Source organism: Ranitomeya variabilis, chromosome 1 (assembly GCF_051348905.1).
Source record: "Ranitomeya variabilis isolate aRanVar5 chromosome 1, aRanVar5.hap1, whole genome shotgun sequence".
In the NCBI taxonomy this organism is placed as follows: domain Eukaryota; kingdom Metazoa; phylum Chordata; class Amphibia; order Anura; family Dendrobatidae; genus Ranitomeya; species Ranitomeya variabilis.
The window spans coordinates 133,786,594-133,809,850 of record NC_135232.1 but is presented as its reverse complement, the minus strand read 5'-3'; the positions used below and the strand labels follow the sequence as shown (position 1 = coordinate 133,809,850).

General features: G+C 41.9%; 1 protein-coding gene across 1 annotated transcript in view; it reads right to left on the bottom strand.

The window, feature by feature from the left end:
- Positions 1–23,257, bottom strand: part of ADGRV1 (adhesion G protein-coupled receptor V1) — a 742,217-nt gene that overhangs the window by 387,881 nt on the left and 331,079 nt on the right. The window contains exons 58-63 of the mRNA XM_077289021.1: positions 19,605–19,787; positions 18,979–19,158; positions 10,891–11,055; positions 7,261–7,378; positions 3,189–3,312; positions 969–1,107 (exon numbers count right to left, since the gene is read on the bottom strand). Coding sequence (XP_077145136.1) covers positions 969–1,107; positions 3,189–3,312; positions 7,261–7,378; positions 10,891–11,055; positions 18,979–19,158; positions 19,605–19,787 — 909 coding nt within the window. The remainder of the gene's footprint in view (positions 1–968; positions 1,108–3,188; positions 3,313–7,260; positions 7,379–10,890; positions 11,056–18,978; positions 19,159–19,604; positions 19,788–23,257) is intronic.

The following is a 23,257-nucleotide window of genomic DNA, read 5'->3' as shown; positions in this document are numbered from 1 at the left end:
AAGGGGTTAATGTAAACTTACAATAGGAAGGTGAGATTAACCCCTCATTACTCCACTTGCCATCGCTACAGGGCAAGTGGGAAGAACCGTGCAAAGCTCGGTTAAACCCCCCAGGTATGAACAGGGGGGAGGATATGTGAGGCAGTGACCCCTGTTACAGCTAGGGGGCGCTGTTTATGCTCTCCAGAATGGGCACGGAGGCATAGTGAGGCCATGAGGGCGTACTGCAGACACAGGTGTGACTGTAATTAGAATAGTGAAGCAGTGACTGATTAAAAGCCCTGTACTAGAGGGGGGAGGTGTGTCAGTGTTGGTTTGGAGGCAGACAGAAGCAATCAAATTCAACCCGAGAGTAAAAAAAAACAAAAATACAAGAAAATATAGGATACCCAGACATAAATAACATGCTTCAAGGGCAGAGGACGAAAAAAAGTGGAAGCCTGATCTGGCTCGCCCTCCACTCACCCTGAAATGATTGTCCCTGCCTTGCAGCGGAGGTTGGCTCCCTAGATTTATTTTGCAGAATGGCACCCCCGCTCCCGCCGGCTCACTCTCACTTTCCCTTCACACTTACCCTCTTAACTCTCCAAACAGATAGATAAAGATAAATAGGAGAGAATAAGGGAAACCACATGTGTAGGGGATGCACAACAGGGGTGAGTGTTTGGGACAATCAATGAACCCAGATCCCACAGTTATATATTAGTGCGCTCAAGGATTATAGTGGGGTGCCATGACTTTCTGGTGTCCATATTGAAACAAAACCAGCAGCAAGTATAACACAGAGTTCATGCATAGGGTGAACAATAAGTGCCAAACCGCTAGACTTCTTGCTTTAACAGGTGCGGGGTCATATCACCCCCAAACCAACTAGGAAAAAAGAATCATGGTCCGTGGACTAAGTGATAATATTTAGCACAATATAGGAGACGATGTATAATTAGTTATTCCACTGAACATTACCCTACCTGTATAGTGACTACGGCAGCGGACTGCCGGTCTCTCAATGTCAACATTCCGGACGTCTCTAGGAACACGTTCGGGTATGCAGGGGTTATGTTCCAGTACACTGTTACGTCACCAAAAATTCCTGGACCACGGATCAAACTATGGGAAAGATATTAAATATCACAACCAGTTATTCCATTCCGTAAACCAGTCTGGCCAAGCGTGCGTCTGCACTGTAAACACACGAACTGCGCGGAATCTGGACACTGGAATGCTCTCATTATCCCACGGAAAACAAGATTTATGTTGCCAAGATTTATATTGTGCTCTAATGTAACAGTGGAAAAATACGCTTTTACATTGTCGTAAATATTGTCTGGAAATGTCCCAAAAGAAGAAGGCTGAAATGATTTTAGGTGTAAACAACAATTAGAAGTATTAACTTTTGCATTTTCTCTGTTTTGAATGACAGGTGCGGGGGCCGATACAGCAGAATTGTACAACTGGTATTAAAGGGGTTGTCCATAACTGGTGAGACCTATCTATAGGATCGGTGAGAGCCCAACAGCCAGCACCCCCACGATCAGCTGAAATCTGAAAGAAAATATGGAATTAGGTGCAGTACTCAGCAGGGGTACTCCCATCTCCAATATACAATCCCAATATGTAGCAGGTGTAATAATGATAATATTAGCAAATACATCCAATTAGAAATGTAGTATAGTTCTTCTGATTCACTATGTCTCTTTCCTCAAGTGCAAGCATTGCAGGACTTAAGGTATCCATGGGTACGACCACTGATATAGTGACAGTTCGTTAACTAGTTGCTAGTGGTCGTAACCATGGATACCTAAGGTCGTGTAATGCTCTGCACGTTGGGTAAGCGACATAGCGAATCAGAAAAACTATACTACATTTCTAATTGCAGGTATTTGCTAATATTATTATACCTACTACATATTGGGATAGGGTTTAGGAGATGAGAATACCCATTTAAGCAATGTACCGGGCTGCCGTGTTACAGTACATACATTACAATCGCTGGAGTAGATTTCAGCTGATGCGTTGGGGTAACGGGTATCATCATTTGATAAGCCAGGACAATCCATTTAATGTTTTTTCAGTACATAAAGCATAGCTCCACAGGGCACCTAGCTCATGTAGAGTTTCCGGTCAGGTACATTTACAACCCCTTTTACAGCGGGTCCCTTACACTGCCCAGCACATCCATTACACAGCATCTTTTCACTGTCATATCATACAGACATCTTAGAAGTTGTAATAGCAGAAGGCTTAAGTGCTGAGACCCCACCAATTCCTAGACTAAAGTGGTGCTAGTGCTGCACAAAGTCCTCAGTTCCTTTGGTTCCCAGCAGTTCTCCTTGGATATGGTCTCTGACAACATCACATATCTCTCCGGTAATTTGTGCTCACTGGAATTGATGTGAATCGATTTTCAGGACCCGGTCCAGCAGCCACGTCGATAAACTGGGTCCACCTCTTACCTGACGCCATCCGCTGCTGTTAGTTTGATTAGTTAGCCTGGCGCAACGTCACATATGAGTCACATTGCCAGATGACGTCGCGCCAGGCCGGCTACTCAGAAGAAGAGCCAGAAATAACAGGTGGTAGGAGGCAGTTCTTGTTGCTCCATCCAGTGGCCACAGGTTACAGACATGGCTGATGGACCAGGTCCTATGGATCAATTTGCACCAACTCACTAGAGCCCTGTACTTGCTTTTCCTAGTGATTGCTCCAGAACTTCTACTGATAACTATTGACATTTGTTTCTATGAGATTTGAGGATTTTAAAAAGATACTAGTGACAGCCTTAACACTAAGGACCATCTTGTAATCCCCTTGACTCCATTCTTGGGTATGAAATAAATAGTTGGTATTATTTATTGACCTCCGCAAACCTATTCATTGTAGTTGGAAATGGCAACTGTATAATGTGTAAGTGGGTGTCCTGACGCTCCCTTGACATGTTAGGGCAAAGGAGGTCAGACACACTGGATTATAAAATGCCTGATCCTTTTGTTCTCAAAGGAGATAAACTGCTGTCAGAGACGTCTTATGACCTCCAGGAGGACACATGCAAACAGGGCTAAGCGTACATGTACATGGAGGAGGGGCAGGAGCTGACGGAAAACAAGCATCCAGCATATTGCTATATAAATTCTACGGCCAGCTATAGGTTTCTTCACGAAGGATGGCACTAAGATGCAACCATACAATACCTGATATGGGCAGTCCCATTATAGTTTCCAAATGGTTCACCGATGAGAACATAAAGTGACGATGGTGCTATCCCAACGACGCCAGACGCCCCAACATCTCCAGAGATGATAATCGTAGCTGCTCCTAAAATGCAGTATTAGAGATTTCTAAAAAAAAATGTATTGGAAAAAGGGAACAAATCTGGCACCAACATCAAATATTATTATACAAGTTCCTGTGCAGTCAAATAGATCCGCACCTGTACGTGCTCACCAAGAAATACATGATACTAGTACACGAAAAAGAGAAAAAGAAGGTGGCACTCACCGCTCTTGTTAAAAGACTTTTATTTCATCTGCTAGCAAATATGGGGCTAGAGGAAGTGTGGAGAGCAGGATGATCGGATGATGGACAAACAGTACTCAGTCAGGACCCGTTGAAGAGCAATCATATATAAACTGCCATTCCGGCATTCTGCTCTCCACACTTCTCCCCAGCTCCATGTTTTTTAACAGATGAAATAAAAGTCTTTTAACGGTGAGTGCCACCTTCTTTTTCAAGATCCGAAGCGAAATGTATTTATTATATAATATTTTTCTGCAAGAAATTTAGATTGATCTTTATAATTTTAGGGTGAATTTTATGGGAACTCTCAACAGAATATTTAGCACTTCACAAGCCATGACTTGTAAGTCTACATTGTCATGCCTGCATGTGAACATACCGCAGGCACGTCTGTATGGCCGCCTGTGCCAGTGTATAAATGGTATCTTACTGTCTATTGATCAGTCAAGAAAATACTCTAAAATTCTTTCTGCAGCACAGAAAAATGGTTGTTCACCTTGTGAAGCAGTGACAGGTGTTATGTGCGTGGGTCGCTATGTGTCCCCCAGGATGTGTACAGAAGCGTATTGAGGCCGCGAGAGGGCATTGTAGTCACAGACAGAGCTGTGGTTGCAGTGAAAAATAAAAGTAAATTTGGTCTTGGGCAGGCTATTTGCCCAAGGCAGATTTAAGAAAACTTGATATGGGCTTTTATTTTTGGAGCGAACTACAGTATGGTGGCAGTTCGCTCCCTCCAGGCCGGGTCTTACAAGTGGCCCATGGCGACAGATTCCATTTAAAAACCCTGCAATAAGGGTTTGGGTGGGTCAGCCTTGGTTTGCAAACTGCAGAGCAGGTGACTCTGCAAAACTCATCCTGTGTGACATAACATGGAGCCAAGCAGAGCCAAAAGGCCTAGCACCCCTCAGCGTGACATACTGGTGCAGCTGTTCACGGCCACCGGTCTCGGATTAGGTCTGTTTTGACACCCAGCTGCGATCTGGAGGATCCCGAGTGCTGTTTCTTTTGTGAGTTTTTGGACATAAAAAGATATTTGCTTTGAACTTTCCTGTGGTCCCTGCCTATCTGTCACACTGCACCAACCCCGCTGTACTACAACCTGGAAACACTTATTGCAGCTATCCCATAATGTACACATACGTGTACTCTAAACAGTTTGCCTTATTATTGAATTAAAGGGGATGTCTGGAGAAGACAACTCATGACAATGTATATATTGGTGAAGGTTTGACTGCTTGGACCCAGAATGATCAGCAGAATGGGAAACTTTTACCGACATTAGAAAGGCGGCTGCAGCTCTATTCATTCTTTATGGGACTGCTGAGCACAGTACTTGACTTTTCCCAGCAGTCCTGTATGGAAGCAATCGAGCGGCATTCGGGAATGTGCACTCCTGCACCACTCTAACAGGGGTAAAAGTACCCTGTTCTGACAATCAGTGGGGGTACAAGCGGTCAGACGCCCACCAATCTATAAGTTATCCTGCAGATAGGTGATAACTTAACTGAAAACCCCCTCTAAAGGGAATCTGTCAGCAGGTGTTTGCTATGTAATATGAGAGCAGCATGACCTCCTGATCACGTACTGGGCTGTGTTTAACTAATTCAATACAATCAGTGTTTTATCAGCAGGAGATTATCACTACAGGACATATATAAAGAACAAGGCTCTCCAGTGCTATTCGTGCACAACTAGGGTCCCGCCCCTTATATAACAAGTAATGAAGAACTTGGCACTCATTTAAAGAAAAATATAATTATGATATAGTAAATGGAATCCCACAGAAAACCACATAACATTTTGGTCACATTGATCTTGTTCAGATGCATATAATGCATGCAGCGGCATAATACATGCAGTGGCATGTAAACGTTTGGGCACCCCTGGTCAAAATTACTGTTATTGTGAACAGTTAAGCAAGTTGAAGATGAAATGATCTCTAAAAAGTGCTAAAGTTAAAGATGGCACATTTCCTTTGTATTTTGTTAAAAAAAATAGTCATTTTTTACATTTTAAAAATTACAAAAAGGAAAATGGGCAGTTGCAAAAGTTTGGGCACCCTTGGAGATTTGTGTGCAGAGATAACTTTGATTTATAAAAACCCAACCTCCTCTAACCTTGTGCCAAAAACCAGCAGCCACGAGTTCTTTTAAGCAGCTGCCTAGGACTCTAAAAATGAGAATTGTGGAGGCTCACAAAGCAGGAGAAGGCTATAAGAAGATAGCAAAGCGTTTTCAAGTTGCGCTTTTCTCAGCTAGAAATGTAATTAAGAAATGGCTATTATCAGGAACAGTGGAAGTCAAGATAAGGTCTGGAAGACCAAGAAAAATTTCAGTGAGAGCTGCTTGTAGGGTTGCTAGAAAGGCAAATCAGAATCACAGCTTGACTGCAAGAGGCCTTCACAAAGCTTTAGCAGAGTCTGGAGTTGTGGTGCATTGTTCTACTGTTCTGAGACACCTGCACAAATATGGCCTTAATAGAAAAGTCATCAGAAGAAAACCTCTCCTGCATTCTCACCATAAAATTCAGCATCAGAAGTATGCAAAGCAACATTTAAACAATCCTTATGCATTTTTGAAACAAGTCCTGTGGAGCAATGAGGGTGAAATAGAACTCTTTGACCACAATGATCATAGGTATGTGTGGAGAACAAAGGGTACAGAGTTTCAGAAATAGAACATCTCGTCAACCATTAAGCATGGTTGTGGATCAATCATGCTTTGGGGTTCTGTTGTAGCCGATGGCACGGGGAACATTTCACGGGTAGCGGGAAGAATGTATTCAATTAAATTTTAACAAATTCTTGATGCAAACATAACACCATCTGTAAAAAAGATAAAGTTTAAAAGATAACGGCTTCTACAAATGGATAATGATTAGTGATGAGAGAATATACTCGTTACTCGAGATTTCCCGAGCACGCCCGGGTGTCCTCCAAGTATTTTTTAGTGCTCGGAGATTTTGTTTTCTTCACCGCAGCTGAATGATTTACATCTGTTAGCCAGCATAAGTACATGTGGGGGTTCACTAGCAACCAGGCAACTCCCACATGTACATATGCTAGCTAACAGATGTAAATCATTCAGCTATGGCGAAGAAAACTAAATCTCCGAGCACTAAAAAATACTCGGAGGACACCCGAGCATGCTCGAGAAATCTCGAGTAACGAGTATATTCGCTCATCACTAATAATGATCCTAAATACACGTTAAAATCTACAATAGACTACCTCAAAAGGCACAAGCTGAAGGTTTTACAATGGCCCTCGCAGTCCCCTGATCTGAACATCATTGAAAATATGTGGCTAGACATCAAAATAGCAGTGCATGCAAGACGACCCAGGAATCTCACAGAACTGGAAGAATTTTCCAAGGAAGAATGGATGAAAATCCCTCAAACAGGAATTGAAACACTTTTGTCTGGCTACAAAAAGAGTTTACAATCTGATACTTTTAAAAGGGGGTGCTACTTTGTACTAAGCATATGGGGTGACCAAACGTTTGCATTGGCCCATGTTTCTTTTTGTAATTTTTAAAATGTAAAAAGATGAAAATATATACATTTTTTTGCTTTAAATGCTTTAACTTTAGGCCTTTTAGAGATCATTTGATCTTCAAATTACTTAAAGAGTTGTGAATAGATGTATGGCGCCTCTGTACAGTGTGCTGCAGTGTATAGGAAGTTCAGACAGGTCGTTAGAAGCTATATTACAGCTCCATACACCTCAGCAGTGTGAATGAGCCATACCATCTACTGGAGAGATGACGGAGTACTCTACTGACACCAGCTGAACTGTGAAGGTCTCTTCTCCCTCAAGTAGGCCATCTTGTACAGCTTGGATCGTGAATGTCTTTTTTATATCACTCTGGAAATAAAATATGAATAATATAACAATTGAAGAGAAGAGAAAATATATTAATAGAACATAAATTATAACAAATTAAAAATGTAGTAAAGCTTGAAGTTTTAATCCCAAATCAATCTCGGGACCAGGGCCCCAAACCCTGAAATATAATAATTAGATGTTTCTTTGTAGTCTTGGCCTTAGAGGATTTTTAGCATAGCAACCATTTTTAATGAATATGGACACCTTTGGGACATTTTTTTCTCTTTTACATGCATGTATTTAGGTCTAAAAATAACTTTTGCAATTGAGCGTAATCAAAAATGTTAATATTTTGCACCATTTGGGTTTTATAGGCTTTTTATTTCCCTTCACACTGCTATCTGCACAGTTACCTAAGACTCTGTCAGTGATCTCATTCTGATGGGGAGTTTGTATGACTTTTATCAGCTTCTTACTGAACTCTTCTCACCGGATTTATGATGACAAACCCCATCAAAGTTGAGCTGAAGGTTGATTTGGGTCATAAATCAGCAAAAGACAGATACCATTATTTTTCACATGTCCAACATTTTACCACTACTTATATTGGCTGAGTACGGGCCACAATGTCCGGATTGGCTGTGGAGCTACTGAACCAACTTTAACAGACTCGTATACAGTTATACCTATACGGCATCACGGGGGCCGAGGCAACCACAGGGGTGACACCTGCACGGTTGCCGAACGTGCGCAACGTTGACGGAAAAAGTCCCTCCTAGATGCATCTGTCATAATCACGGGGGGGGGGGGGGGTCGAGGCAACCACAGGAGTGACATCTACATGGTTGCCAAACATCTGTAGCATTGATGGAAAAATTCCCATCACAACCCTAAACCCAACTCTAACTCTAGACCCAACCCAAATCCTAGCCCCAACCCTAACCCTTGCCCCAACCCTAACCCTACTGTAACCCTAGCCCCAACCCTAACCCTAGCCCCCATTATCATCCCCCTAGTTAGGTAAAAATAATGAAATAAAAATATATATTTAATTCCATCTATCCATTAGGGTTAGAGTTGGACTAAAAATAGAGTTGGGCTAAAGTTAGGGTTGGGCTAAAGCTAGGGTTAGGGTTGGGCTAAAGCTAGGGTTAGGGTTGGGCTAGGGTTGTGGCTAGGGTCAGGGTTGGGCTAAAGTTAGGGTTGGGCTAAAGTTAGGGTTGGGCTAGGGTTGTGATTACGGTTAGGGTTGGGATTACGGTTAGGTGTGTGTTAGGGTTGTGGTTTGGGTTATGGTTAGGGTTGGGATTAGGGTTAGGCATGTCTTGAAGTTAGGGTTGTGGCTAGGGTTGGGATTAGGGTTAGGTGTGTGTTGGGGTTAGAATTGGGGGTGTTCCACTGTTTAGGTACATCAGGGGGTCTCCAAACGTGCATGGTGCCACCACTGTTTCCAGATAATTTTGCATTCAAAAAGGCAAATGGAAAAACTTCCTCCTAGATGCATCTGTCATAATCACGGGGGAAGGGGGGGTCGAGGCAACCACAGGAGTGAAATCTACATGGTTGCCAAACATCTGTAGCGTTGATGGAAAAATCCTCAACACAACCATAACCCCAACCCTAACTCTAGACCCAACCCTAATCCTAGCCCCAACCCTTGCCCCAACCCTAACCCTACTGTAACCCTAGCTGTAACCCTAGCCCCACCCCTAACCCTAGCCCCCATTATCACCCTCTTAGTTAGGTAAAAATAATGACATAAAAAATATATATGTAATTCCATTTATCCATTAGGGTTAGAGTTGGACTAAAAATAGAGTTGGGCTAAAGTTAGGGTTGGGCTAAAGTTAGGGTTAGGCTAAAGTTAGAGTTAGGGTTGGGCTAAAGCTAGGGTTAGGGTTGGGCTAGGGTTGTGGCTAGGGTTAGGGTTGGGCTAAAGTTAGGCTTGGGCTAAAGTTAGGGTTGAGCTAGGGTTATGGTTATGGTTGGGATTATGGTTAGGGGTGTGTTAGGGTTGTGGTTTGGGTTATGGTTAGGGTTGGGATTAGGGTTAGGTGTGTGTTGGGGTTAGAATTGGGGGTGTTCCACTGTTTAGGTACATCAGGGAGTCTCCAAGCGTGACATGGTGCCACCATAGTTTCCAGACAATTCTGCATTAAAAAAGTCACACGGTGCTCCCTACCTTCTGAGCCCAGCCATGCACCCAAACAGTGGCTTTCCCCCACATACTCGTTATCGGCATACTCAGAAGAAATTGCACAACAAATTTTGTGGTACATTTTCTCCTGATACCCTTGTGAAAATAAAAAAATTGGTTGCAAAGTAAATTTTTTGTGTGAAAAAAGTAAAATGTTCATTTATTCCTTTCAGATTGCTTTAGTTCTCGTGAAGCACTTGAAGGGTTAATAAACTTCCTGAATGTGGTTTTGCGCACCTTGAGGGGTGCAGTTTTTACAATAGTGTAACTTTTGGGTATTTTCTGTTATATTGACCCCCCAAACGCACTACAAATATGAGGTGGTCCCTAAAAAAAATGGTTTTGTAAATTCTGTTGGAAAAATGAGAAATTGCTGGTCAACTTTTAACCCTTAACGTCCTAACAAAAAAAAATATGTCTCTAAAATTGTGCTGATGTAAAGTAGACATGTGGAAAATGTTATTTATTAACTATTTTGTGTGACATATATCTCTGATTTAAGGGTACAAAAATTAAAAGTTTGAAAAGCTTGAAGCGTTCCAGAGCTATAACCTCATAAGGTGACAGTGGTCAGAATTGTAAAAATTGGCTTGGTCATTAACTATCAAATTGGCTCTGTCATTAAGGGGTTACATTTGTTTGGTGATTTGAAACATATAAGTGTCACAAACATGCAATAGAATAGGAAATCAGGAAGGAGACAAACACTTTTTCACACAACTGTATGCCTATGAGATCCATGGGGGGGGGACCTGTGTTCTGACGGACTCTCTTCTGTCTATATCCTTCCTCTGTGCATTAAACCATTAGCTCTGGAGGGCCATAAGAGCAATGGATTCATTTCAACAATTCTGATATCAATCAACACCCTGGAAGAGTTGTTTTCAGCGCAGCGCTGCTCCCAGCAGTTATGCACTTATAGTCTCTGGGGCAGCCACAACCGAAAATCAGAAATAAGCCGTTCTGTGCTAGAGGCTGTATTTTATTAAATTTGCTCATGATGACTAGTTGAACAAACTAATTGGAACAAGTTTTCAGAACAGACTGACCGGCAGCAGATTTCTACACGTCATCATTTCCATTCTAAAATAAGTGGGGTACAGTGAATAAAGACTGAAAGGAAATGTATTATGCAGGTTTCACTTTATATAACAAGGAGTGAAAGCACAAAGTGTTACATGAACTATTAAGTGCTTATGCAATCGTATTGTGCGACAATAGAGGCTGTGTGAGAAGGAGCCTCGTCCTCTCATTCATCATTTTTTCTCTGCCAGGCGGATCAGTGCATTAGGAGTCTGTAACATCACATCTCATACAGTGAGAGCAGTATTTACAATGCCTACAAATTGCTCACCTCATTAAAGATAAGAGTGCCATTTAATGGGCTCAGGTCATATTGTGCGGCTTCTTCTACAATCCAAATGATTTTGACGGCCCCATGACCGCCTAGACTCCGCACCACGGTCAGAGACACTTCAGCAGCTGGATCTCCTATTTTCTGGGGTTCAGAAACCAAAACCTTAAAAATGAGAAAAAAACATGAATATGTAGCATAATGTTTGATGTATAGTTAGTGCTGAAATCCCTACACCATTTACAGTAGTATACTTCTGAAATGTATATTTCATGTTATGGTCATGCACTAGGAGACCAATTTGAGCCACTATATTTTGGTTCAGTGTAACCTCAAAGGTGTTGTAGAATAGACTTCTTTTTTTACAGTTGTTCAGTTGTTGAGTTATTCAAAGTGTCTTTCGTTTTCTGCATGCATGCATTTATATGTACCGTATATACACTGCTCAAAAAAATAAAGGGAACACTTAAACAACAGAATATAACTCCAAGTAAATCAAACTTCTGTGAAATCAAACTGTCCACTTAGGAAGCAGCACTGTTTGACAATCAATTTCACATGCTGTTGTGCAAATGGAATAGACAACAGATGGAAATTATTGGCAATTATCAAGACACCCTCAATAAAGGAGTGGTTCTGCAGATGGGGACCACAGACCACATCTCAGTACCAATGCTTTCTGGCTGATGCTTTGGTCACTTTTGAATGTCGGTTGTGCTTTCACAGACGTGGTAGCATGAGACGGACTCTACAACCCACACAAGTGGCTCAGGTAGGGCAGCTCATTCAGGATGGCATATCAATGCGAGCTGTGGCAAGAAGGTTTGCTGTGTCTGTCAGCGTAGTGTCTAGAGGCTGGACGTACTACCAGGAGACAGGCCAGAACACCAGGAGACATGGAGGGAGCCATAGGAGGGCAACAACCCAGCAGCAGGACCGCTACCTCAGCCTTTGTGCAAGAAGAAACAGGAGGAGCACTACCAGACACCTGCAAAATGACCTTCAGCAGGCAACAAATGTGCATGTGTCTGCACAAACTGTTAGAAACCGACTCCATGAGGATGGTCTGAGCGCCCGACGTCCACAGATGGGGGTTGTGCTCATAGCCCAACACCGTGCTGGATGCATGGCATTTTCCACAGAACACCAGGTTTGGCAAATTCGCCACTGGCGCCCTGTGCTCTTCACAGATGAAAGCAAGTTCACACTGAGTACATGTGACAGACATGACAGAGTCTGGAGATGCCGTGGAGAGCGATCTGCTGCCTGCAACATCCTTCAGCATGACTGATTTGGCAGTGGGTCAGTAATGGTGTGGGGTGGCATTTCTTTGGAGGGCCGCACAGCCCTACATGTGCTCGCCAGAGGTAGCCTGACTGCCATTAGGTACCGAGATGAGATCCTCAGACCCCTTGTGAGACCATATGCTAGTGCAGTTGGCCTTGGGTTCCTCCTAATGCAGGACAATGACAGACCTCATGTGGCTGGAGTGTGTCAGCAGTTCCTGCAAGATGAAGGCATTGAAGCTATCTACTGGCCCACCCATTCCCCAGACCTGAATCCGATTTAACACATCTGGGACATCATGTCTTGCTCCATCCACCAATGTCACGTTGCACCACAGACTGTCCAGGAGTTGGTGGATGCTTTAGTCCAGGTCTGGGAGGAGATCCCTCAGGAGACCATCCGCCGCCTCATCAGGAGCATGCCCAGGTGTTGTACAGTAGGGAGGTCATACAGGCACGTGGAGGGCACATACAATACTGAGCATCTTTTCCTTGTCATGAGGCATTTCCACTGAAGTTGGATCAGCCTGTAATTTGATTTTCCACTTTGATTTTGAATATCATTCCAAATCCAGACCTCCATGGGATATTCATTTTGATTTACATTGATAATTGTTATGTTTTATTGTCTACTATGCAATGAATGAAAATTTGCAACTGGAATATTTCATTCAGAGATATCTAGGATGTGGTATTTTAGTGTTCCCTTTATTTTTTTGAGCAGTGCAATATATATGTGCACAGATAGTGGCACAACACTTGGCCGCTATGGGGCCTGCCCGGTGCCAGCGCTTCTACCCCCCGTGCACTGCATTAAACTGTATTGGCAACATGCGCGATGATGTCACTTTATCATGCACCCATTGTGTTTCGGGCAGTACAGCTTCTCAGACTGGAGTAGAGCCTGGAGCAGCGTGGGAATGAGGAGGAGAAGTGAATATTGTGGGTTTTTTTAATATATCAGTGAGTGACTACTGGACTGTGGGGCTGGATTATATTCTATGGAGGGGAGAGGGGAGGAGCTGTATTATATTCCATGAGGTGGGCTGCAGTATATTCTATGGGTGGGAGGGTGGGGGGCTGCATTATATTCTATTGGGGGGAGTGTGGGGAGCTGCATTATATTCTATGGGGGGAGATGGGGAGCTGTATTATATTCTATTAGGGGGCTGCATTATACTATATGAGGGGGCTACATTACATTCTATGAGGAGAGCTGCATTATACTATATGAGATGGGCTACATTATATGTTATGGGGGTGCATTATACTTTATGAGGGAGCTACATTATATTTTATGGGGGCTGCATTATACCAAATGAGGGGGCTACATTATATTCTATGGGGAGAGCTGCAGTAAACTATATGAGGGGGTTATATTATATTTTATGGGGGGCTGCATTATACTATATGAGGGGGCTACATTATATTCTATGAGGGGGCTGAATTATACTATATGAGAGGAGCTGCAATATACTATCTGAGGGGGGCTGCATTATACTCTATGAGGGGCACTGCATTATATTCTATGAGGGGCTTAATTATACCCTATGAGGGGGCTACATTATATTCTATGGGGGGCTGCATTATGTTCTATGGGGGGATACATTATACTCTATGAGAGCACTACATTATATTCTATGGAGGGGCTACATTATATTCTATGGGGCGCCTACATTATATTCTGTAGGGTGGCTGCATTATACTCTATGGGGTGGCTGCTTTATGCTCTATGGGGTGGCTTCATTATACTGTATGGGGGCTATTGGGAAGACATTATACTATATGAAGAACTATTGGGTGGATTATACTATGGGAAGTTAATTCTACTATATGGAGGACTATGAGGGGTGCATTATACTATATGGAGGACCATGAGGAGTGTATTATACTATATGGAGGACTGAGGAGTGTATTTTAATATATGGAGGACTATGAGGAGTGTATTATACTATATGGAGGACTATGGTGAGTGTATTATACTATATGGAGGACTGAGGATATTACTATACTATATGGAGAACAGAGGAGTGTATTTGAATATATGGAGGACTATGGGTAGTGTATTATACTATATGGAGGACTATGTGGAGTGTATTATACTATATGGAGGACTATGGGAAGGGTATTATACTATATGGAGCACGATGGGGTGAGTATTATACTATATGGAGGACTATGGTGAGTGTATTATATTACATGGAGGACTATGGGAAGTGTATTATACTATATGGAGGACTATGGGGAGTGTATTATACTACATTGAGCACAATAAGGCACATTATATTATATGGAGGACTATGGAGCACATTATATTATATGGAGGACTATGGGGTGTGCATTACACAATATAGAGGACTGTGGTGCACATTATACTATATAGAGGACTGTGGTGTGCATTATACTATGTGGAGGACTATGGGGTGTATAATTCTAAAAAAGCAAAATGCTGCCTATTTATTGTTCTCAGCAGCACATCGCCAGGTGAAAACTGCAGATATGCTGCTTATAACATGATATTGTATTTGGACAGATTGATCAATTAGTGATCGTTCTGTCCCCATCATTATTCCTCAGCTGGTGGAAAAAGGCTGGGAAACAAGTATCAAACGACTTCAGTATTGTCGATCACAGTTGTTTAAAGGCCTGAACTCAGCACATGTAAATACAACCAATATGCTTCTGTGTGATCTGCAATATGTTAGCATTTGGGGCCCCATTTTAAATTTTGCCCAAGGCTCCACTTTGCATAAAACCGGTCCTGACAAGAAGGAGTAGTGGGGGATAATTATTTCATGTGTTCTAAACTCTATGTTTCTCTTAATACATCCCAGAATTGTATTTGGCTTTTTTTGCTGCTGCATCACACTGTTGACTCATGTGCAGTCTGTGATCTATTAGTATACCCAATTCTTTTTCACACATGCTGTTGCTTAGTTATATTCCTCCCATTCTCTGGATGTAATTTTCATTTTCTTGCCCAAATGTAGAATCTTGCATTTTTCCCTATTAAGTACCATTCTATTAGTCACTGCCCATTGTTCAAGCTTATCTAGATCCTTCCGAATCCATTCTGTCTTCTCTAGTGTTAAGGTACCTTCACACTAAGCGACTTTGCAGCGAGAATGACGACGATCCGTGACGTTGCAGCGTCCTGGATAGCGATCTCGTTGTGTTTGACACGCAGCAGCAATCTGGATCCCGCTGTGATATCGCTGGTCGGAGCTAGAAGTCCAGAACTTTATTTCGTCGCTTATCACCCGCTGTCATCGCTGGATCGGCGTGTGTGACGCCGATCCAGCGATGTGTTCACTTGTAACCAGGGTAAATATCGGGTTACTAAGCGCAGGGCCGTGCTTAGTAACCCGATATTTACCCTGGTTACCATTGTAAAAGTACCAGTGACGTCACCGCTGTGCTCTGCTTTACTGCCGGCGCTGACACATTCAGTGCAGGAAGCTCTGAGCAGCAGCGCATAACCCTGTGGACGCCGGGGGACGTGACAGACATCAGAATGTGAGTATGTACTGTTTTTTTTTTTAACTTTTACAATGGAAACCAGGGTAAATATCGGGTTACTAAGCGCGGCCCTGCACTTAGTAACCCGATGTTTACCCTGGTTACCCGGGTGCTGCAGGGGGACTTCGGCATCGTTGAAGACAGTTTCAACGATGCCGAAGTCGTTCCCCTGATTGTTGGTTGCTGGAGAGAGCTGTCTGTGTGACAGCTCCCCAGCGACCACACAGCGACTTACCAACGATCACGGCCAGGTCGTATCGCTGGTCGTGATCGTTGGTAAGTCGTTTAGTGTAACGGTACCTTTAGCTATCCCACCTAGCTTTGCATAATATGCAAATTTGATTAGTTTACCTTCAGGTCCCTTATCTAGATCATTTATAAAAATGCTGAACAACACTGGGGTCAGGACAGCCAGGACCATCCCAGGGCCAGGACCAGCCTTGTGGTACCCAACTTGAAACACTCTTCCAATTGGATGTGCAATCATTTATTACCACTCTTTGAGTATGATCAATGAGCAAGTTATGAATCCACCTAACTCTAGCCTCGTCAATCCCATACTTGGTCATTTTTCAATAAGGATAGTATGAGATACTTTAACAAATACTTTAGTGAAATCAAGATATACTATATCTACCATATTTCCTTGATTTATCCAGTCAATGTTTCCATCATAGAAGGAAATTAGAACATAACTTGTTTACTACAAACCTATTCCGACTATGGCTAATTACTGTATTCTTATCCAAGTATTTACATACATGATGTTTTTAATAAATTGATCAATATCTTTCCTGATATAGAAGTAAGGCTCATTGATCTGTAATTTTCTGGCTCCGTCTTCTTTATTTTTTTTAAGATAGGGACAGCATTTGCCCTTCTCCAATCTTCTGGGACTTCTGTTCTCCAGGATTTTTCAAAGATTACAGCTAGTGGTTCTGCAATTTCCTCTACTAACTCTGTCAGTACCCTAGGATGTAATTCATCTGGACCAGGAGATTTAAATTCCTTTAAATTAGCTCTAAGTGTTCCCTCACCATCTCTATGTCTATAGATAGTGTGAACATTTTTATTCTTATGATAGCACCGTGAAGATCAGTAGCTGTTACAATTGATTTCTTAGAGAACACGGATGCAAAATAGGAATTTAAAAGTTTGGGCTTCTCAACATTATTTTTGACCACTTCATCATTTTCATCCTGTAAAAATCCTATGGCATCTTTGGACTTTTCTTTTGTTTTTGACACACTCAAAATATTCTTTTAAAATTACCTTTGGTCTCCCTTCCAAGCCTCACTTCATTACTGGCTTTAGCTCTTCTAATGTTTGCCCTGCATTCCCTGCAGACAGCATTATATTCTCCTTAAGCTATGCACCCCTCTTTTCCAGTTGATAAACATTTTTTTTCCTTATTAGCAAGTGTTTAACTTCTGTGTTCATCCATCCTGGTCTTTTTAAATGCTTCCAATTCTTCCTTCTTTTCGGGATTGTTACTGATTGTGCAGTGAGAATTTCATTTAGCAAAAGATCCCATCTTTCTTGCACATTTATGTCCTTTAGAACAACCAGCCATTGGACCTTTCCTACCCCCTTTCTGAGTCCATTAAAATCTGCCTTTCATAATCGCACTCATTTCAGCTCCAATGCCTCTTCCACACTGACTGCTGGGAGATGAAAGCTGAATGTGTTTGTAACCAAACTCAACTCTAGCGGTAGGTGCACAGTAGGTTCACCAACTCAGAGTGTAATTACATCTCACAGGAGAAGGCATATTCCTCTGACCTTGTGAATATGTATTTTTTGCCCCTGCATGATGACTTCTCGTTATGATTATTTAACCTAATGCAGGGAAAAAAGTACAAGACCCTAGTAATCTCTGGTAACGCCTCTTTGGGCTTATCATAAATTGTAACATAAACTTTACAAGTTAATATGTCCAGAATAGAGAAAAAAAAAAAAAAAATTGACTTAGCTATGCAGCCACTATTCCACGATATGTCTTGTTTATCATGCTCCAACAGATGAAAGGTAATCTTTAAAGGGTGTATCCGGAACTATGTGAAAAACAAAAAATGTGCCTAAGCACTAACAGGCAGGTAGTTGCAACCTACCTGCCTGTTGTGCCTGGTGCCGTTATCCGCTGACGTCACGGGATTACTAGTGTCATGCAGATTAACAGCTGACTCCCCGCTGCCTAATTGGGGGAAGTCGTCTGTCAATCAGCATGATGCCAGTAGTCCCGCCCTGTCAACAGGAGTAGAAACCACTGCTCTGTTGAAAGGGAGCAGCTGAATGAAGCAGGAGTGGTCAATGACCGGCGCCAGGTACAGTTGCCTCTGTTAGCAAGTACATGCCTGTTAGTGTTTAGGTACATTATTTTTTTAAGTCCCGGATATATCGTTTAAGGATACATTCAAATGTTTGTTGCCAGATTAAAGGGAATCTGTCAGTAGGATTTACACTACTAAATCATCTATATGGGCATGTAGGTTATAGAAAGTTGAATGATAAATTGATATATGTGATCTGATGTCTTTTTTTAGAAAAATACATATTTTTCTTAATATCTAAATGAGCTGCTAAGATCTATGGGCCGAATACAGATCTCCCTGAGAATCTGCCTCTAGAGCTCATTTTATATAAAAAGGAGGCATTACCAGCAGGAGACATGCAGATCAGGAGAGCAGACTGTCAGTCATTACATGTCTCACACTGGTAACGCTGCCTATCATTTAAAATAAGCTCTGGAGGCAGATTCTCATGGAGATCTTTGTCTTTGTCAGATAGTAGATATCAAGGTATCATTATAATCTACTCTCTTTACCTACATGACGGTTTAGGAGGGTTGATCTTACTGACAGATTTCCTGTAACACGCTGGTGAAAGGTCCTCTTTATGGTTCCCTTTCTAGTTATAAGAAAAATACATACATATTGCAATATTCCCATAACTGTGTAGAGTGAACCTAAGTTAATAACATCCTTCAACTAATCCAATTTCTCTCTGCCGGATCTGCAGTTTTGCAGTGTGGTTTTTGTATAATCACAGAATATCACACAGACACAGCAAAACGGAAGTTAACTCTGTAGAGCTGCATCTCTTGTATATAGTGATGTGATGTACGGCAATGCTACAGGTCAACCGGTAAAGTCATGAAATAATACATCGCAATATTACATTATGTTATGCCACCTATATAATTAAATAAAGTATACGTTTTCAATGGCGTTGAGACTTTTTTGGGGGGAGGTGAGGGCAGAAATAATATCCTATAAATACTTACCACTTTTTTCTCAAAACTGAACAATCCTATTGGAGAGTCATTGGGGGGAATGTTAACCATGATGGTAGTTTCTTTACCAAGTTTGGCCCCATTTGTCACTTCTTTTAAGGAGACATTGAATGTTTCTAAAAACTCGATAATAGCGTCATCCAATATAAAGATCTCAATGACGCCCAGAGACTGTAAAGGGAAACGACATGTTACTTTCATATTGGCTAAAATTCGCATTATATAACTTTCATAGAAACATATTTCTCCATGTTTTCATGCCAAAAGTTACTCAAGTCTGAAAGCTTTTCAGTTTGGTAAGAACTTTTGGATTGTAGTCGCCCCCTGGTGGATTGAGCCAAGGCGATCCCATGTTCTGTTATGATGAACAGAAGGTAAAAGAGTATTTTTTAGTATTTTATATCCTTCATTTTTTCGCATAACAATTTACACCAAGAGGCACAGATTCTTACACTACACATGTTTTTACCGTGCTTAGACTAAAATATGGACAAATATAAACTTTAGTGAACGGAACAGTGAGACTGGTCATCAATGTATAAATATATATATATATATATATATATACACGTATATGTGTAATTGTGTGTAATTGTGTATTTTCCTACTACACAGACCTGTCCATCAGAAAATGTCAGATTCCCTGAGGATGGAGTAAAATCTTCATGACTTGCGGTGACAGGTATTGCTTCCCAAAAAACAGTGACGCGGCCAAATTTTCCAGCTTGTCTCACGACAGGGAGTCTCAGTACATTTTGCGGAGGAGGAACCTCGTAGCCTATCACAGCTCCACTTACACCCTGGAACAGAAAAGGTATAAGCTTATGGTCACAGGAAGATCGCAGCGTGGGTCCACAGACCTGCAAAAGTAGCACAGGATATGTCCAGTATTTCATAGTATCCCATGGTTAGGTTGTAGACGTTATGCATCTCCCCTATATAGTATATATTCACTTTATGGACATAAGTATCAGGTCACCTACACCTTACACCTACAAGCGCTTTTATGACCTCTCATTCTAAAGCTGGAGGTATTAATATGATGTTGCAGCTAAACAGCTCCCACTCTTCAGGGAAGGTTTTCAACAAGATTTTGCAGGGATTTTTTCCCTATTCATGAACAAGAGGGACTGTCTCACAATCTCTGTTCTTTGTGATCGTCACTCCATAGAGCCCATTTCCAGAGTCCAGTGGTGACATGCCTTACCCCACTCAATCCGACGGTTGCCATTGTGCTAGGTGATATAAGGCTTGCATGGAAACCAAAGCTTATGAGGCTCCTGGAGAACTGTTTTTGTGGCGATGTTAATGTCAGAGGAGGTTTGCAGATAATAAGTCAGGAGAGAGTTACTTTTGTGTGCTACGCGACTCTGCATACAGTAACTGTAATTTTATACAGTCTGTGTCTCCATGACTTAGGTGCCGTCGTTCCTACACGCGTCCACATCTCAATAATGTTACTCACAGGTGATTGTAGAATATGGAGGAGAGAAAACGTAATGTCTGACTTGTTACGACATCGGTATCTCATTACAGGACCACGCTGGGATCAGTGAGCTCTTGGGAACGGCCAATTGTCATTTACTGGGCAGCTTACTGCAGTTTTCATAAAATCACAGTTTTATCAGCAGAAGATTATCACTAGAGGACTAGTAAACCAGCTGCCGTGTAGTCCTCCATATTCATGAACTCTGTAATCTCAATACTGATTGGAAGATTTCTGCCTATGCACAGTATACACAGAAAGCGGCTACTCAGTTGTGTGGGTTATATCTGCAGCAGATAAAACAGTTATTTTATTAAAAAGAACACAACAACAAGAAACTCTAAGTGATACGTCGCTGGAATCAGGGTCTGTGTCTCTACATTATTCCGCTCTCAGATGGGGTAGTGAAAACCCGGTGACATGTATCCTCATAGGGGAAACAAAATGACTTTGGTTGGACGTAATAAAGATTGTAATGTCGCAATGTGGTCACACAACACATCGCAAGGCAACTGCAATGGAACTGTTGCAAGACAATGAAAGCCTACTGGACTTTTGGTTGTAGGTTACAAGTAGCGAGTAACTTTGCCTTTATAAGCCAAATTATAAAAGTTGCAGACAATTTGCATGAATTTTTCAGTCACATGTACGAGCCTAACACAAGAAAACTCTCCATGGAGCCGTGGCGGAGTACATCTGTAACTTCACAGTCTCTTCCCGTCCCACATTTTGTTGGCTAGACCTGGGAGCCTGAAGTCGGGTTCCTTGGGGTGTTTTGCACCCATATATATTACATGTTGCTCCTGCGCTGCTCTGTCCTCTAGTCGAGTATTTTCTGATATTATGGGACACGTTTTTTCTGAAGCACAGCACACATTAGCACCAATTAGTGCATGGTCTTATGGTACGGTACATGTCCCCCGGTGGCCACAGTCGTCATATATGTGGGGCACCCATCCACAATAGGGTCCTATTGTAATAAGTGCGTATAATAAATACCTCATGGTATACATTGTTGTGGTGTATATCGATATACAACTCTCTATATATAATAGAGCTTTTCTGTACAGTGGAATAAATGATATGCAGATGGACAGATGAATACCAACCAAACAGTGGCCGTAAGGACACACTTTTGGCCTCCATGTGGTAAATACGGGTCTATGAAAAACATTTTTTCCAGTGTATGCATTGAATTAGGTCTCTGCGTATTTTAATGGGCTTCATTAGGCATTGTGTTAATGTATAGCAATTAAAATGTTTATTTTTTTCAAGAAAAAAAAATAGTTTCCACACATAGAACCGCTATTGGACGGACACAGAAATCATCATCATTGTAAAATATCTGTTTTCTAGGCAAGTACTAATCATGTGCTGCCACCTAGTGAATCATCACTCAATTACATGCTTCAGAATTGGATTTTGGGTGAATAACGGCAACCCAAAAAAGAAGATGTAACCTGTTACCAGGTATGGACTGAGGTTGAAATTCGGCCGTGGCATTTGAAATCACACAGGCCCATGTTGTCCCTATCCTAAACATCAGATGGGATATATTACTAATATTACTCTGGATGGAGGAAAGGAAGATTTACTACAAGACTAATATTTTTAATGATACCCGTGGCCTGCTGGGGTAAGTGATGGAGTCTTGAGAACACCGATTCTGTTAGTAATGTAGCAGACAAGGCAGCCCATGACCAGACAGGCCCTTCTGGCATTCGCCAGAATTGCCAGATGGTCAGTCCGGCCCTGCCTGTTACCCTAATATGCCTCTGTATTTTCAAAATTTCATAACATCTGCAGCAGAAATCTATCTGAGCACTAGCTAACTAGATAGTATGCAGTCTGGTGTCTGGGACTATTTGAAAGTGCATGGTGTCCTTAACAATTCCTGGTATCAAATGAATTATAGGTGCTACTCATAAAATTAGAATATCATCAAAAAGTTAATTTATTTCAGCTCTTCAATACAAAAAGTTAAACTCATAAAATATATAGGGTCATTACAAACAGAGTGATTTATTTCAAGTGTTTATTTCTGTTACAGTTGATGATTATGGCTTACAGCCAATGAAAACCCAAAAATCATTATCTCAGTAAATTAGAATACTTTATAACACCGGCATGAAAAATGGTTTTAAAATCTGAAATGTTGGCCTACTGAAATGTATGTTCAGTAAATGAACAATTACTGGATCAATGTGGCGTGGTATGGAGGTGATCAGCCTGTGGCACTGCTGAGGTGTTATGGAAGCCCAGGTTGCTTTGATAGCAGCCTTCAGCTCATCTGCATTGTTGGGTCTGGTGTCTCTCATCTTCTTCTTGACAATACTCCTCCAGACTCTGGGACCTTGATTTCCAAATGAAATGCAAAATTTACTTTCATTTGAAAACACCTTGGACCACTGAGCCACAGTCCAGTTATTTTCCTCCTTGGCCCAGATAAGACACTTCCGGCATTGTCTATTGGTCATGAGAGGCTTAACACAAGGAATGCGACACTTGTAGCCCATGTCCTGGTTACATCTGTGTGTGGTGGCTTTTGAAGCAATAACCCCAGCAGCAGTCCACTCCTTGTGAATCTCCCCCAAATCCTTGAATGGCCTTTTCTTAACAATCCTTTCAAGGCTGCAGTTATCCCGGTTGCTCGTTCCACTCAACTTTCCATTATTATGCTTGGATACAGCACTCTGTGAACAGCCAGATTCTTTAGCAATTACCTTTTGTGGCTTACCCTCCTTGTGGAGTATGTCATTGACTGCCTTCTGGACATCGGTCAAG